The sequence below is a fragment of the Falco cherrug genome, chromosome 8, assembly GCF_023634085.1.
Source record: "Falco cherrug isolate bFalChe1 chromosome 8, bFalChe1.pri, whole genome shotgun sequence".
In the NCBI taxonomy this organism is placed as follows: domain Eukaryota; kingdom Metazoa; phylum Chordata; class Aves; order Falconiformes; family Falconidae; genus Falco; species Falco cherrug.
In genome coordinates, this window is record NC_073704.1 from 17744045 (window position 1) to 17761107 (window position 17063).

At 35.2% G+C, this 17063-nt stretch overlaps 1 protein-coding gene across 1 annotated transcript in view; it reads left to right on the forward strand.

The window, feature by feature from the left end:
• Nucleotides 1-17063, forward strand: part of TTN (titin) — a 238711-nt gene that overhangs the window by 87259 nt on the left and 134389 nt on the right. The window contains exons 105-112 of the mRNA XM_055719331.1: nucleotides 322-369; nucleotides 1259-1315; nucleotides 1416-1493; nucleotides 1776-2021; nucleotides 2679-2771; nucleotides 3313-3390; nucleotides 4079-4147; nucleotides 5428-5505. Of these exons, the coding sequence (XP_055575306.1) occupies nucleotides 322-369; nucleotides 1259-1315; nucleotides 1416-1493; nucleotides 1776-2021; nucleotides 2679-2771; nucleotides 3313-3390; nucleotides 4079-4147; nucleotides 5428-5505 (747 nt within the window). The remainder of the gene's footprint in view (nucleotides 1-321; nucleotides 370-1258; nucleotides 1316-1415; nucleotides 1494-1775; nucleotides 2022-2678; nucleotides 2772-3312; nucleotides 3391-4078; nucleotides 4148-5427; nucleotides 5506-17063) is intronic.

Below are 17063 nucleotides of genomic sequence, written 5' to 3' on the forward strand. Positions count from 1 at the left end.
GAAAAAAAAAAACAACCCAAGGATGCAAAATCATCTCCTTGAGATATATAATGATCTTCTTTTCTGGATGTTCTTAAAAGTCTACTCCAATATGATCCAAGAATTATTTAGAAACTAAATGAAACAGTGTATAGTCTGGCCAGACCGAAAGATTGATGCAATTAGTTATCTGTTGGTCAGCTAGGTTGTTCTTGAGGAGCAAGCTCCAATCCTTGTACCCTAGAACAAGCAAGATTAAAGTACCATGAACCACTGTTCTTGGGGGCAGCATATTCTAATCTATTTTTTTTATTAAGTCAATTAAATATTTTGATTTTCTAGATGTTCCTGATGCCAAGGTTGCAGTTCCACCTCAAAAACCAGCTGAAGGTAGAGTAACAAAACCATACTTGTTCCATAGTGCTGTTTTATATCTGCAGTGAAGCAGCACACCAGGGGGAACCTCAGACAAAAATCTTAGATGGCTAAGTGTCAAGATCTAGTTAATTATCTCTGTAAAAATATAACATGAGCAAGGCTTGTCTTGGATAGGGTTGTTTTGTTGTGTGGAAGGTAGTGGCAGGAATGAAGCCTTTTCTCTTAAAAGGAGTTTCTCCTTTCCGTCTTTTTTTCCTATGAGTTTCTTATTCATTTGATCTTTCTTTTATTTCCATGTTCCTCTTCTTATCATGCTTTATTTTCACCATATCTTCTTTTTGCCACAGAAATATCTTTTAAAAATGCTATCTGAACTACTACTGTTTGCAGGGTGGAAGGAAAATAAACTACAAATGTTCTTTTAAAGCCATACAATGGATTGCATGTTTATTGTAAATGGTCTTTCTCCAGGCTCTGGTATTGGACTACAGACTACAAACATTACATATATTCCTGTTACATTCATTAGTTTACTATGAAAATTATAATTTCAAGCTTGGTTTGATTTCCAGGATAATTTGGTAAATGCTTTCAGTGACAGCAGGAGGGCAAAGGTTTGATGTTTAGGTGAATTACTATCAGCAAAGATAGGAAAGTGATGGAAGTAAAGAAAATAAAGCTGAGAAGAATCAGGATTCAAATAAAGGTAGACTGGGGATTCCCACTCAAAATACATTCTTCCAGCTACCGTAAACTGACAGAATGAGGATCATGTTTGCTTTTATGTAGCAGCTGTAATAAAATCATCTTATCTATTTTCCAAATACACTAAGAGGTTTCTTCATTTACAAGAAAACACCATACTTACATTTTATTCTAAACATTTCATTTTTCCTACAAGCTGCGCCTATTCCTATTCTTCTGCCTATTGTTCCACCACCAGAGGAGAAAAAGCCAGGTAACAATAGTTAAAGTATTTGTACAGTATCTACATGTTTCTTTGTGGATGTTGGTGGTTTTTAAATTAAATTAAAATTTTCAAATATACTGTTTTTAAGCAGAAAAAAAGGTTCCAGTAAAGAAAGTCTCCAAAAAGGTGGTTAAAAAAGGTCCCGAAGAAGTCCTACCACCTAAAGGTAACTTTTTTCCTTTTTTAAAAAAACATTTTTTAAGACAGTAAAATTACCTTATGGAAACAAGTCAGTTTGTTTTGAATTACTTTGAATCAATCAAATGTGTTTGATTATTCTCTTTATGTCAAAAACATATACATTTAAAATCCAAGCTGATTAAGACTGTTTAAAAAGTGGTCACTTTAAACCATCTGTGAGAGCAAAATCATTTCATTAACTGCAAACATCCAATATGCCTTGCAAATTCCAGGTTGCGATATGAATAATTTTTATTTATTTATTAAGTTCCAGAGGTGCTTCCAGAGAAGCCCAAAATAACATCCATGGCAAGGAGAGAAGAGATTCATGAAGAAAAGAAGGAAATATATGAAAAGCCCAAAGAAACTTATGAAGAATGGGAAGAAGATTATGGAGAAGACCATGACTATTATCTCAGGGAAGAAGGCTATGATGAAGGGGAAGAAGAATGGGAAGAAGCTTATGAGAAAAGAGAAGTGACTTACGAAGAAAAACGAGTAATTCATGAAGAAGGTATTTGAATTGTCATACCATTTTATTTTTTCTCTTTTCATATTTATTTTTAAGGTCAAACAATTTTGAGCCAGGAAATATTTTTTGGATTTATTTTGTTACAATATCATGAACCTTAATATACTGCCAAGTTTTAACTGACACTTGATGATAAGACAAGGACTCTAGTATGACAAGTTATAGATGCAGATAGAAATTGATACACTATAATTCAGTTACCAATGGACTTTGCATATCAGAACATCTTTAAAACCTAACATGAGTTAGTAGTTTGTAAGTATATGTGTCATTTTTTCTTCTGTCTTTTTCTTCTATCTATTTCTTCTATCATTTTCATGTATTGTAAATAAACTTGATTTAGGTTAAATGTTTCACACAGTAATTGCTTGGTTTTAATAACTGTATTTTGAAATTCCTTGATTGCTTTAGCTCTCTTGAGTAGTAGTAATACCTATGCCTTTAGAAACAGAATTTGGCTCTGATGAGAAACGATCAAACTTGGAAATAAGCAGAAAATTTTACTGCAACAATTGGATCTGCAAAACTCTGTGTTTTTCAACTTCATAATCTTACACTCAAAAGGTATTAGTTATACTACTGTATTGAGCCTTTAGACAATGCATTTTTCATCATTAACTGATGTTATTATTTTTAAAGTGGTTGAACTTCCTAAGAAGCCTGTGCCTGAACGAAAACCACCAACAATTACAGCTGAAAAGAAGGAGAAGAAAGAAGTAACAGTTCGTAAAGGTATGACTTTCCTGCAAAACCAACAGGAACATGCAGATTAACATCTCTCATGCATCTTCCTCAAGCTGAACTGCTGGTTATTCACATTCCCTTGAAAAAAAGATAGTTCTCTTTATGTTGGACAGTGACAAGAGCAAGGTTCATGGCAATCCTTCCTCTTCTCCCACCTCATATTTTCAAGTGGAGAGAGAATAGTGGCAGCAGTGGGTGAAGCAAACCAAGAATTGCTGGCAAAATCAAACCGAGCTTCAGTTATCTTTCCTTCTCACTGTACGTTAGCCTTGGGCATAGGTGGTGCTTTTGAGCCAGTGAACGCTGCACTTCTGTGAAGTGTCCTCTGCTTAGATCACTGCATATGTCTCAGGGGAGAGTGGGGCATGATCACCTGTTTCAGAAGTGCCTTTACCACCACTGTTCACCACACATGATGCACAAAGGTTATAACATTCTAAACATGAATATAGCCAGTTCTACCTGGTTTGTGTCCAGAAGATAATTTGCAAGATTATCTAAACAATAAACATATCTGAATCACTTACAGTTGTCAAGAAACCTGTTGATGAAAAAGTTGAAGTAACCACTCAGAGGATTGCAGAAGAAAAAATCAAACAGGCTGAGGGTAACTACTGTTTAATTACCTTAATGTCATCTTTACATGAAAGTAATGGCTATTGTTACTTAGCTGATCTGCATACACTTTGTCTTCATTTAACACTGATCTGGTCAATTTTTCATTTTTTGAAACATCTAACAAGAGCTTGTGCTGAACTGTATAAAAGGAAAATGAAAAGCTTTATAGGGGAAAATACTAAATGCACATGCTAACTGCCAATGCTTTAAGAAAGAGAGTGATTGTCAAATTGCACCGGGTGAAACAGTATGTTTCACTCTGAGCTGAAGATGTGAAATCCCCATCTTCCTCAGATTTCTTGACCTCTCTACCAGGATGTCTTGGTTAATTGTTCGGTTATGAAGTTAAGATGCCTGCTTATTCTCGTGGTAACCACCTCCTCTTGTGTAGCATTTCCCATTCTGCAGCATGCATCTGTCAGTTGCAATTCAGTGTATGTCAGGATATGACCTGTGTGCTAAATGCCCTGAGTTACTCAGCCCCTTTAGAAGCAATAAAAAGAAGCAAACATATTCCTTTTGTTGCTTTGCATGGTTCCAAGGAGCCTGACTTAGCCACTGAGTTAGATTATGTTTGTCTTTTGATGTTTTTTCAACATCATTGCTAGACAGCTATAGACTTGTTTTGATCTTTTTGCTAAATAAATGACTGAGTAACAAAATTTTAATGCCAACAGTTACCAAGAAAGTTCTACCACCAAAACCTAAACCAATGATCATTGAAGAAAAAGTTGTGAAAAAGGAAGGTACAGATCAGCATCTTTCAATTGCAATTTACGTTTTTTCCAGCACCATGTGTGTTGTGCTCTTGTGCTTCTTGTGAATACGTGGGCCTGCGTTGTACGCATTTGGATCTATTGTACTAGTCGTGCCATGACTACTCCCAGTGTTTGAATAGTATGTGTACCATGCTTTTATCTTTCATGAAGTTTGTTTTTAACATGTTTGTGGCTAGCATTTTGATTCTTGGTTAAACAGCCTGCAGGATATTGCAGTGTGATTTAGATTTTTCTTCATCTGTTCTGCCTGCAGGCCTATGCTTAGATAATAAGCATAATTTTGTCCCAGTGACCCAAAATTTCTTTGAAGAACCGCCTTTGAAATTCTTCTGACATACTATTTCCTAAAGCTTATGCATGCATTTATTTTAAATTTGTGGGTTAAAGGTGTCTGTGTATTTAGTTTATAACAGATACTAAATATTATACTTGTATGCTTGTTTTGTGTTCAGTATTTTAGAATATGAATACTGACTGTCTAAATATGTCTAAGACATAAATGTGCAACAGAGATACAGATTTGATAAAAACTCACATGCTGACTACCACAAATGTGGATCTAGAATATAAAATACTAAAACAAAGTCCTATCTTTAAAGTACCGACAGTAGAAACATGGACTGTTTCAGAAGAAAAGATGTCGGTTTCTGTCCACAGAGAAGAAGAGTATTCATATGTCACAGGTATGTACAAAACCAAAAATCTGCACACCCAAATCAAAACAAACTTTCAATCCTACTAGATTTTCTTTTAATCTGTTTTTATGTATGGCAAATTACATATTTAGACACACCATATATTTGTCTTTCAATATGCATTGCTTCTTCTTGTTCATTGTGTTATGTAGCCTCAGTTTTCTTTAGATTAATAGATGTCAACATTTCAACAATTTTCTTTTAACATTGTTTAAATGCTTTTCTTTGAAGAGCCAACAGAGCATGAGAAAACAGTTGAAGAAAGATTCTTTGAAGCTGTTTACCCAACTGAAGGTAGATTGATTAAGAATGAGAAGCCAATCAATATTTAAGATTTATAAAATAATTTGAATCTGTAGTTTATCAAAACTCACTGTGAGATTTGCACATGCTATTGGTTTTCTGGGTTAAATTTTTTCACATATTAGCATATGTGTTTCAGTGACCTTTGTGTACTGGACACACATAATATCTTCTTAAATGTGTTTCAGATGTACTGCAGACTAATATTTCCTATCTCCAAATGTAATATCTTCAAAATTCCTATTGTAGCATGTGAGGAAGTTGAAGAGTGGGAAGAAGAAGAGGAAGAAGTAATTTCTACAGAACTGGAGATCCCTCACGTTGAAGGTGAATAAAACCTGTACCATCGTGCGCTCCATTTTTCTGAACTTTCACATCATCTGCCTGTACCACTTTTAACCAAAGGATAGCAGATCAGAGCTGAAATTTTCCATCTCTCTATGGCTCTTCTCTCAAAAGTTCAAGCCCTACTGGATTTCTAAATCCAATTCTTCTTCATCATTGTTTTAAATAATTCTTTGAATAGATTTTTTTGAGATTAGCATATTGTATCTGTTTGGTAAAACAGCATATTTTTTGACATACGATGTTTGCTTATCCATCATGTTGAAAGTAGCCTACTGTGATTTATCAAATAATTTTACTGTCTCCTAAGTGTTCACCATCTATCTCTTTAAAGTGCCTGAGATACCAAAGAGGCATGCTCCAGAAGAAAGAAAGCCCATTCCTGTCTCTAAAAAAGAAGCTCCACCAGCTAAAGGTATTTATACTGCCCTAGTAAAAAACAGAAAAAAAACCAAACAAACCAAAAAACAAACAAGTCGTTGTTCATTATAATATTGTTCGTTTTTTTCTTGAATATATTTATGAATTTACTCTCCACGTGTCTTTGGGTTTGCATTATCTCCATATGCACTCTTCAATTTTGTGTTATCTCCATACTTTCACTTTTTATTTGTGCTATAACTTCACTTACAGCTTTCATTTGTCTCAGTTTTGGCCTTTCTCGTTCCTAACAATCTTGTGCTTGTTGTTTGTATTTAGGTTGCAGACAAGTGTAGCGTGTTTCAATAGAGTACCATGACAGGTGATAGTGCAATAATGTTAACATTGAAATTTTATACTGTATCATAGTGTCTTTCCCATATAGTCCACTGTATGTCCAAAAGGTTGTACACTGTACTGTATTGCAGCTACTTGTCCAGACACTGTGTTCTATAAAGCAATCTTGGATTACTGAAATCTGGATAATTGGTCCAAAAACTAAAGCCCTCTCATTTTGAAAATGTTTTCCAAAGTGCCTGAAGTCCCTAAGAAACCTGTTCCAGAAAAGAAAGTTGCTGTTGCTAAAAAGGAGGTGGCTCCCCCAACAAAAGGTACAGCATCTTTTTAATGTGGGCTTTAACCAGTCCTGTACTGTTGTGCTGTATTCCTAATCACTATTCACTTGTCAGTGGAAGCATATGATAAATACAGTCTGTGTGCTATGTTGTATGTCATCATCTAAGAAAAACTGAAAAGCCTTAGAAAGGTTGCTTAAGTAAATTTTAATACCTTGAAGTTCCTGAAGTACTTAAAAAACCTGTGCCTGAAGAAAAAGTATGCATTCCTTTTCCCAAAGAACCTCCACATGCCAAAAGTATACTTAGTGATGGAGTGTACATGTACCTGTTGAATATCTTTTTTTGGTGGGGTTTTTTTTGGTTTTGTTAGACTGTATGTAAGCATGTTTGTGTTAAAAATTGATTATTTTTTTTTTTTTTATGTATAATTCTTTGTGCATATATAACAGTTTTTAAGGCCAGGTAACATACGGGAGCAGCTCTTTCTTCAGTTGAGAAATCAGTCTTGAAGCACTTGATAGGCTTCCAGAGACTGGTTTGATTTTTCTTTTCTTTTCAAATACATGTTGCTTTTGTCTCATACCTTTGTATGTTAAGCGTATGAATGTTAAGCGTATGTTAAGCGTTATGTGGTATGTCTTGATATTCTTATAAATGGATTAATGAAATTCTATAATACTCCAATAAATCTTTGAAATACAGAGTTCAATTATTTTATATTTTATCTTTTTAAGTGCCAGAGGTGCCTAAGAGAGCTCCCCCAGAGAAAAAAATTGTTCCAAAAAGAGAGGAAGCCCCACCACCTAAAGGTACACCTAAACAAACACTCTTCTCTTGTTATCCTAAGTATCTTGTTTATGTCCAGTTTTGGTTTTGGTTGTTAAGCGAATCTGGTTTTAGTTGTACTTCAATTACATTAGCTATGTATCTTTTGTGTCAGTGTTGTCAGTAACTGTGCTGTAGATGCAGTCTTAAAACACCTATAATTTTAGTTACTTAACATTACTGTAATTTGTATCTCTGAATTGCCAGAAGTACCTAAGAAACCAGCTCCAGAAGAAAAAATACCCCATGTTCCTAAAGTAGAAGAAGCTCCACCTGCAAAAGGTCAGTATCATTCACTGTAATAACATTTATTGTAGTCTTCAGAACATTGCATTTGTCTCAGCTTGCTCAGCTGTTGTGCTTTTTAAGCAAAATATGTCCATGTGTAATCTTTTTGAAATATGCATTTTTGTTATGTGATGCTGTTGCCAGTTTTGTACTTTTTATGTCCTAAAACTAAATACCTTTTTTTAAAAGTGCCTGCAGCTCCTAAGAAACCTGTCCCTAAAGAAAAAGTATCTCCTGCAGTTCCTAAAAAAGTTGAGGCTCCTCCAGCTAAAGGTATGGTTTCCAGTAGAATAAAAGTTTTTTCTCAGCTTCTGTTTATATGTTCTGTATTGTTACCAGTTGTTGATTTGTGCTTTCCCTGTGAATTCTGCTGTCCTGATTTAGTGACAATGAATTGTTGCAGTATGTTGCATGTGTTGTGCAATACTTGTAAAAACATTATTTCTAAATGTTGAATCTCTGTTACGTGTTATGTGCTCAGTACGCTTAAGGAATTCTTTGGAAACCTAGATTCAGCTTTCTGCAACATTGCTTTCACAATGGAATTAGAAAAGCATACATTTAATTTATTATCTTTAAAAGTGCCTGAAGTGCAGAAGAAAGCCACTTTTGAAGAAAGAGTACGTATTACAGAAGACAGAATATCTGTTGCTATTCCAGAAGAAATCACAACACCAGAAGGTACACTATAAACAGACAATTGTGAGAAACTTGTGCTTTGTCTACAAGTCTATTGTTCTTAGACCAAGATCAAAATACACAAAAATTTTGTGTTAGTTATCTTGTATGAGTTTTATGTTGAACATTTTACAGACTTGGAGGCAGTTAAGAGCCTCCTGAGTACCATTTACCTTTCAGTCTTGAATGCCAGGATCACAGCCTATTGACACGAATGGAAACTACCACTGAATGCTATGATCTTTTGGATCCGGCTTTCATGAAATCATAATAAGTATGGACTTACAGTGTTGAGTTTAGACTCCACTAGTTAGAACTGTAACCATCCATTTGTCAGACTGCCTACAAAGCTGTCTGTAGCCCTGCAGATAACAATGCTATTTCTCTCTGCAGTGCTAGCTTCTCACTAACTCTTTTAGTTCACATTGTCATGCTCAGGGAAGGCTGAGGTCCGTTGATTTAAGTTAGTGTAATTCCACAAAATACCTGCTTCAAGATAGCGGAAATCAACATTTTGATCATTTTAATATTCCATTAATAACTAGCCAGTCAAGACAATTTACTCTATTAAAAAGCATAAATGAATTTTTAAAAGCAGAAATGGAAGTTAACTATCTAAAACATGAACATGCATATATATGTTCATATGGATACGTGCAGTGTTAACTTCTGTTTGTCTCCTGTGTATTAACCTTTTACCCCAGAAAAGGTTGATGTTTCCCTGATATAGTCACATTTGTAGATGTGTACATGCCAGTCTTCCTTTCAATTCTTGATCTACCCTTCTCATCTTGTTTCTGTCCTTACTTTCATTCTAATTCTCCCCTAATTCTTTGACTGTTGTCAGCTTTTGTGATGGGGAATTTTGGGGAGTGGAAGCATTCTGATGGAGTGACAGTTGGCTAGTGAAGGATGTTTGAGAGAGAAAACAGCACACAATAGGGTACATGGGGCACAGACAAAACACATCATTTAGAGCAAATCATACATATAATTGTGCACAGCACTTTCTGTATTATATTCATATCTGTCATTGTCATATAGAATTTGTAAGAATTGGTCTTCATCTTCCCCATCCACTGATCTCTCCATCCATTCATCCACCAAAAATACTAAAACTAATAATTTTCTTTAAAGAACCAACAGTTGAAGAATGGGCTGAAGAAGAAATGGAAGAAGTGTCTATTTCCATTCACAGAGAAGAGATTTCTGAAGGTACGACCACAATTCAGGAATACTAGGCAAAAGCAAAAAGTAATTTTCATTTCGTACCAAAAATAGCATGGATTACTATCTACTCTACTCATAAAGAAAACTTTACTACTATATAAATGTTTCATATCTTATAAACTTTAATGCTAAGAAAGTCTACAATTTCTATTACTTGCTTTTGAAAAGTGTAGTAGTTAGTCCTCTTTGATACAGTGAAAATAATGAAGTATCTCTTGGATGCTGAGAATTATCAGCTCCTTTTTTTTTTTTTTTTTTTTTTTTTTTTTTTTTTTTACAAACATTCTCTGTTGGAAGTTCCCCTTCCAGCAGGTTACTTAGATGAAGTAAAGATCCTTCAGCATGTCATGGTGCACCCTGGTTCCTCAGACCATTTCATCATAAAATGACTATATTGTTTGCACCTGTAAGTTTGTTGGTGGTGACATAATGCTGTGAAGGACAGCAACATATGCTGATTGACTCAATATCCATTACAAGTGACACCATAGGAAGTATGTCAAGGGATGGCTTTAGTCAAGGAATTTTCTCAGTATTTGGGAAAGAGGCTTTTTCAAAGTAGGCAAGTTCGAGCATTAGTGAACTAGTGGACAGAGGAATGGAAAGTGCTGATCTAGTACTTCAAACACTGAGCACTTTCAAATTCCACAGAAATACAAGATGAGAGCTCAATCTCAGTTCCATTTAAATTGCTTGGAGTTTTTCCATTGGCTTCGGAGGTAGCAGGATGGTTTGAATGTAGATTTTGTAATACCAGAGGTGTCTATTAGTAAAGCACACTGCTTATTCTTGTCTTACAAATATTTTGTTGCTTACCAGGACCGTAAAGGCAGTAATAGATGTCAAATACTTAAACATAAGTATTTTTTTTATTTTACTCTTTTTAAGTGACTGAAGAAGAGTCTTACTACATAGAGGAGAGGGTAACTGTTCCTAAGAGAGAGGAAGCCCCACCCACTAAAGGTATACATTTTTTTCATTAGAAAATATTGGTTGTTTCATCATTCTGAGTGTTATGTTGCCACTATATGTTTTTCTCCATTTGTGTTTTTTTGTATTAAAGAAATGTGTACATGTTATATTGATACTTCTTGCCTTCATAAAACTTTGTATTGTAATCTCTTAAAGTGCCTGAGAAGCCTAGGAGAGTTGTCCCTGAACCAAAAGTTCCAGCTGCCCCTAAGGAAGCTCCAAAAGTTCAAGGTATAAACCAGTTCCTCCTCTGGGTGATGTATCTTCAGGGGTAGTGTGTCTGTCTTACTGTCTTGTTTGTACATGTTGACATGGGTAATGTCTGCTTCCAGTGATGAATGGTTGTCTCAAATTCCATCTTGTACTATGAAAAGTATTGTTTATGTTAACTCAGTAAAACACATTGATGTAGAAGGCAATTACAAGTATTACACCCTAATATTCTTTCTCATCTTCCTTCTCATCTTACTCATTTTTCTAAAGTTCCTGAAGTTCATAAGAAAGCAGTTCCCAAAGAGAAAGAACCTGTCCCTGTGCGTAAAAAAATGGAGGCTCCACCAGCAAGAGGTATCAGTGGTTTGTTCCTGTTGCAAAAAATGCTGGGTTTGCTGCATTCTGTCTTTAACATATATGCATGTTGATAAATGATATCTCATAGATCATATTTCTTCAACATTAAACACATACTTATGTCCATTTGTGTACAATGTGGCCTGTGGCCTGTGTCATCTTGGTAAGATTTATGTGTTATTTTGCCTTTTATCTTATGCCTGTTGGCAACTTCAGAAAATTTGATTGATTTCACCAATCTTTTTTAAGAACCTCCAGAAGAACGAGTACCCACTTTTGAGGTAGAAGTTGAAGAACCTCCATCAACCAAAGGTAAACGAACTAGAAATATTAATATAATGGAGATTTTTTTGTTTGGCCTTGCGGTATTTATGATCAGTCATTTTACTTAAATGAATTTCTGTTTGTTAATATCTGTAACCTCTGTCTGGATCTCCTCTTTCTTTTGACTATTTACTCATCTTTATACTATGGCTGTAAAATACACTCTTCTACAGTGTCTAATGTTTGTTGCTGGTTGCTGTTGAAGTTTACTTAGATTTTCTTTTTTTAAAAAATCAGATTAAATAGAAAAAACTTACATATGTCTGTATTTCAAATACTGCAATCAAATATTCTTACACTTATATTTTTTAAGTGACTGAAGTGCACAGGAGGATTATCACAGAACAAAAAGTTGCAGTTGCTGAAAAAGAGGAGGCACCACCAAAAAGAGGTATATAATTTTTCAGAGCTACACGAGAAGTCTTGTTTCAGGATACTGATTTACTCTTATCATGTCTAATTGTCTAACACAAGCTGTAATGTTCAGTGTTTGCTGTCTTTTTTTATTTGACTTGAAGAAATGTCAAGTCTCCACATTTGTGTTTTGTCGTCTGATTATGTTCATAAACTATGATTAATTCAAAACCTTTTAAAATAAACTTTTTTTAAAATAATTGCCAGCAGTGCCCAAGAAGCCTGTGCCAGAAGACAAAGTACCTGTTCCAGTTTCACAGAAAGTGACAGCTCCACCAGCTAAAGGTATACAAGTTCTTTTGAAATTAGGCAAGGCTTCTAAATATCAGATGTCTGTGTGCATCATACTCACCATCTGCCTGGTTAACCAAATCCCAGTCTCTCCTGTCTTGATTATAAATGAAAAAGGACCTTTGTCTCCTCCCCTGCAAAAGAATGTAGAAGGTGACAGAAAACACACACCTGCATTCCTTGCATTTTCTAGCTGCTATTTATTTAACTTCATTGATCACTCTGGCTGTTAAGTCCTTTGGACAGAGGAGCAAAGACTTTTACTCAGTGAAGAAATTCAATAAATGTGAACACATTTAGAAAACAGCTACAATGTAGCATTGTCAGTATTCAGTCAAGGATTTCAAACTTACAAATATGTCCTCTCTTTCTGTGATTTTCTTGTGTTTGAAAAGTGATTTTGTTATGTATCCTGTATGTGTGGTGTTTAATTATGGTTTAATTATGTTTCTGAAGAGCCTAGAGGCAAATTATTTACATCTTAGTTTCATCTCAGTCATTCCATCTTATTTCATGATGTGTGAATATGCTGTTTGTTTTTGATGTGTGTTGGTCTGTATGTCTGTTAATCTAATATTATGCGGATTATTTTAGTAGATATTTATAGATAATTGAATATATTTCTGTGGTTACTAAAATTGCACACAGTGTTTTGAAGTGTCTAATTTATCTGTGGAATTAATTCCTGCAACCCCACACACTAGTCTTCAAAATATTTAATGCATATCTAGCTACTGTGCATTAAAGCTTCAGCTGGTCTTTTTCTCTGTTAATTTAAATGTCTTTATGTTTGTATGTATAGTGTGATTCTTTGCGTTTATTGTAAGTATCTTTGCTATGTAAATATGTGCTATCTGCACATAATTGTTTGTCCATAATTCTTTTGTATGAACTTCAGAAAGTTCAGAAATTCTTTTAGAATTTAGTATTCTTACATTTACTATCTTTAAAGTGCCGGAAGCAGCAAAGAAAATAGCCAGAGAAGAAAGAGTATCCATTGCTGTTCCAAAGAGAAAAGTGTCTCCACCACCAGAAGGTACTCCTGCCCATGGATTAATCTATGAACAGACTATCCTTGTGCAGTACCACCAAAGCTTCAAGCCTGCTGGTCTGGCACCTTTCTTAAAATTTTAATGTAAGAATCATAGAATCCTTTAGGTTGGAAAAGATCCTTAGATCGTCGAGTCAACCGTTAACCTTACACTACCAAGTCCACCCCTATGTTCCACCATAGTCCCAAGGGAACCTTAACAGAGTCTTTGAGAAACACTAGAGACATATTTTTCCCAGTTACTCTGGGTTGGGTGTGTGTGTCAGAAAATAATAACTAGATTTCTAAGAAACCCTAAATGGGGTGTTTATTACTGTACATGATACTACACCAGAGAAAAATATTAACATTAGACTCTGTCTTTGAAGTACCAACAGAAGAAGAACACTGGGCTATGTCAGAGGAAGTATCCATTTCTCTTCACACAGAAAAGGAGATTTCATACACAGGTATGAAAGGAGTAAAAAGATTCTATGTCCAGATTTACAACTTGTCATCTACTTGGGGAAAAAAAAAAAAAAAAAGGTGCAAATCAGCAGTTTATCCTGAAATTGAAGCTTGTAGAATATGACCTACATGCCTCATACTTAGCTGATTCAGACCTCCTGTTGTTGGTAAACATTGCATTGTCATACTCATATTATGAGAGATTAATATAATCACATCAGTGTGAAGTTAAATAATCTATTTAGTCTCTCTGTTGGAGAATGATGGGGGGTGGGCAGATCATAAGTAGCAAGAGGAAGAGGGAAGAGGATCTTTGACTGGCTTTCTGTAAGGCAGGGGTAATATGCTAGCTGGTCTGGGAAAAAAAGGTCAAAGCAGAAGGGGACATTAACTGTAACAGTTCTGTGGAATACCAAATAGAGGTGTTGTAGCTAGAATCCAAAAGAACCTGAACTTCCTGGCAAGGGCACTCATGCACAATGCAGTTTTTGTCATCAAATCAATCAAAGTTACCAGTTCCAATCAGTTTTAATTTAAGATTTCAAATGCAGATGTACCGGGCACTTACAATTAAATATTAGGAAGATTAAAAGGTCTCCAATCTGTTAAGAAAATGTGAAAGTTATTCTCTAACTTGGAAAGTCTAGTAGCTTCCCAGATGTTAAAACGCTATGGTAATTTCCTGTGCAGTTTCCAGTTACATTGATCAAAAATTTCCCAAGATGTGCCTCACAAGACAAGGCCCATGCACTGCTGCTCTGCAAAAGAGAATATGCTGCTTAAACACAGATTGCTTTCTTTCCTGAATATATCTTAAAAACTGAACATATTCACACCTTAATCTTTTGGAAATTTTCCTGCCTTGACAGGGAATGGCTCCCTGCCATGTCTGAACAAACAGGCCACTTTGTAAAGCAACCAACAGAAGAGGAAAATACCTTCTTCACTAAGCAATTAATTCTTTTGCCTTTAATTAGACCAGGGCTCTTATACATTGTCAGTCACTCACAAACGTTTTCTCTACATGCTCCCTCATCTTCGTCTGGTTTCCTATGCAGGAACTGGGGCAAAGTGTCACTGTTGTGAGAGGGGCTGCCACAGATGACAGTGGGATTTCATGATTTTGAAACAAGAAGAATTTGGATTTTGAGTTCTGCCCATTAGCAAGCTTAACTTCACTGCTGGCATCAGTAGATGAAGCAGGAATCATATCAGATGCTAATATTGGGATCTTGAAATGTGTGTTGTTACTTAATTGAAAGCCACCCTAATGGCTTCCATAATTACACATCCAGTGTCAATAAACACACTTGTCTTTTATGTATTAGCCATATATTTGTAAGATATCTTTTTGTGTTTCTTGCCAAGAATAGTTTTGCTTTTAAACAACACTTTTAAAAATTCTTAAATGTAAATGTACTATATCTTATTAGTGCCTGATGTACCAGAGAGGGCTATCATTGAAGAAAGAGTGCCAATTTATCCTCCTAAAAAAATGGCAAGACCACCAGCCAAAGGTATACTGGATAGAGTACTGAAGTATGATATAAATGTTTTTTGTGTCTTGTATGTTCCATGTGCAGTGAATAGTGACTTGTTTTCTATGGAATGTTCTTCCTTTGGTTTAATTCTTATTTGACAATGCCTTGTGATCCTTATTATTATTAAGATCTATGTGCTAAAATTTAAGATTCTTTTAATTGGTATCTTTTTAAGTGCCTGAAGTACGGAAGACAGTTGTCCGAAAAGAGAAAGTGTTTGTTGAAGTCCCTCAGTATGAAGAAGAAGAAGTAGAAGAGATTCCAAAATACAAAGAGGAAGAAGCCACCAGATATGAGAAGGAAGTAATCCATTACAAGGAGGAAGTCCACCATTATGAAGAAGTTAGTCACTATGAGGAAGAAGTTCCTCAGTATGAAGAAGTTCCTCAATATGAAGAGGAAGAAGTCACACATTACAAAGAAGAAGCGGCTTATTACGAAGAGGAAGCTCCTGAATATGAGGAGGAAGAGTCAGAAGTTCCCCAGTATGAAGAGGAGGCTCCCCCACCAGTTAGAGGTATACTTTTGTGTGAGAAAAAGTAGTATCTTTTCATTCTGGTAATATACCAAAATTTTGGTTTAGTATGTTTCAGTGTGCTTTACAGTGTGCCTTTTTTCAACATGTTTAATGATTAGTATATGGTGTAGAAAATGTCTGATGGCTGTATGTCTTACTCTTCTACTACCTCTTGTCATGGTTTAACCCCAGCCAGTAGCTAAGTACCATGCAGCTGCTCTCTCACTCCACAAACCCGAAAAGGGATGGGGAGGAGAATTGGGAAGGAATGTAAAACTCAAGGGTTGAAACAAGAACAATTTAATAATTGAAATAAAATAAAACAAAAACAACAGTAATAATAACAACAACAGTAACATTGTTGTTATTATTACTACTACAACAACAATTATAATGAAAAGGAGAGAGAAGGAGAGAGGAAAAAGATCCAAAGGGAAGGGAGAAAAGAAAGCAAGTGATGCAATATAATTGCCCGCTACCCAATGACCAATGCCCAGCCAGTCCCTGAGCAGCGATTGGCAGGCCCCAGCCAATTCCACCCTGTTTAAATACTGAGCGTTACATTCTGTGGTATGGAATATCCTTTTGTCTAGTTCAGGCCAGCTGTCCTGGCTGTGTCCCCTCCCAATTTCTTGTGCTTTTCTAGCCTTCTTGCTGGCAGGGCCTGAGAAACTGAAAAGTCCTTGACATGGTACGAATATTACCTAGCAACAACTCAAAATATCTCTTATCAACACTGTTCTCACAACAAATCCAAAACACAGCATTGCAACAGCTACTGAGAAGGAAATTAATTCTATCCCAGCCTAAACCAGGACACCTCTATGAATTTCAGTGTTCTATACCATACATGTTCTTTCATCTTTCATATGAAGTCTGTATAACCCACTAAGAAAATTTGATTGAGCTTTATTTTATCCTTGTCTGGGGTTCAATTATGCTATCAGACTGTGATTAAAATACTTAGAAATGTTTATGAGAATTCTGCAATCACAGAAAAAAACTTTATCTAGAAAATAGGTAGTGTACTTGAAAATAAGTGAATTAAGAACACAAGTTGCATTGACTTTCTCTCAGAAGTCTTTATAACCCTATATTTTTTGTTTATTTCTGGAAGGGAATAATAGATTTTCATGGAAAGCAAAGATGTAAAAGTTCTATTAAATTGCCATTTTAAAATACTTAGGTGTTTTCCTTAGGAAAAATTTTTATGGTACTAGTATAAATTTTCAACATTGTTAGTACAGGATGAACATACTGATCACTACTTAGAGAGGACAACAAGGTCATGCCAAGATCTTGGTAATAAAGCCTTTCTGCATTGTAATAGAAAGATATAGACTATCTATATCCAATTTTCCAAAATTAAATAATCATCTAATGGTATGTAAAAA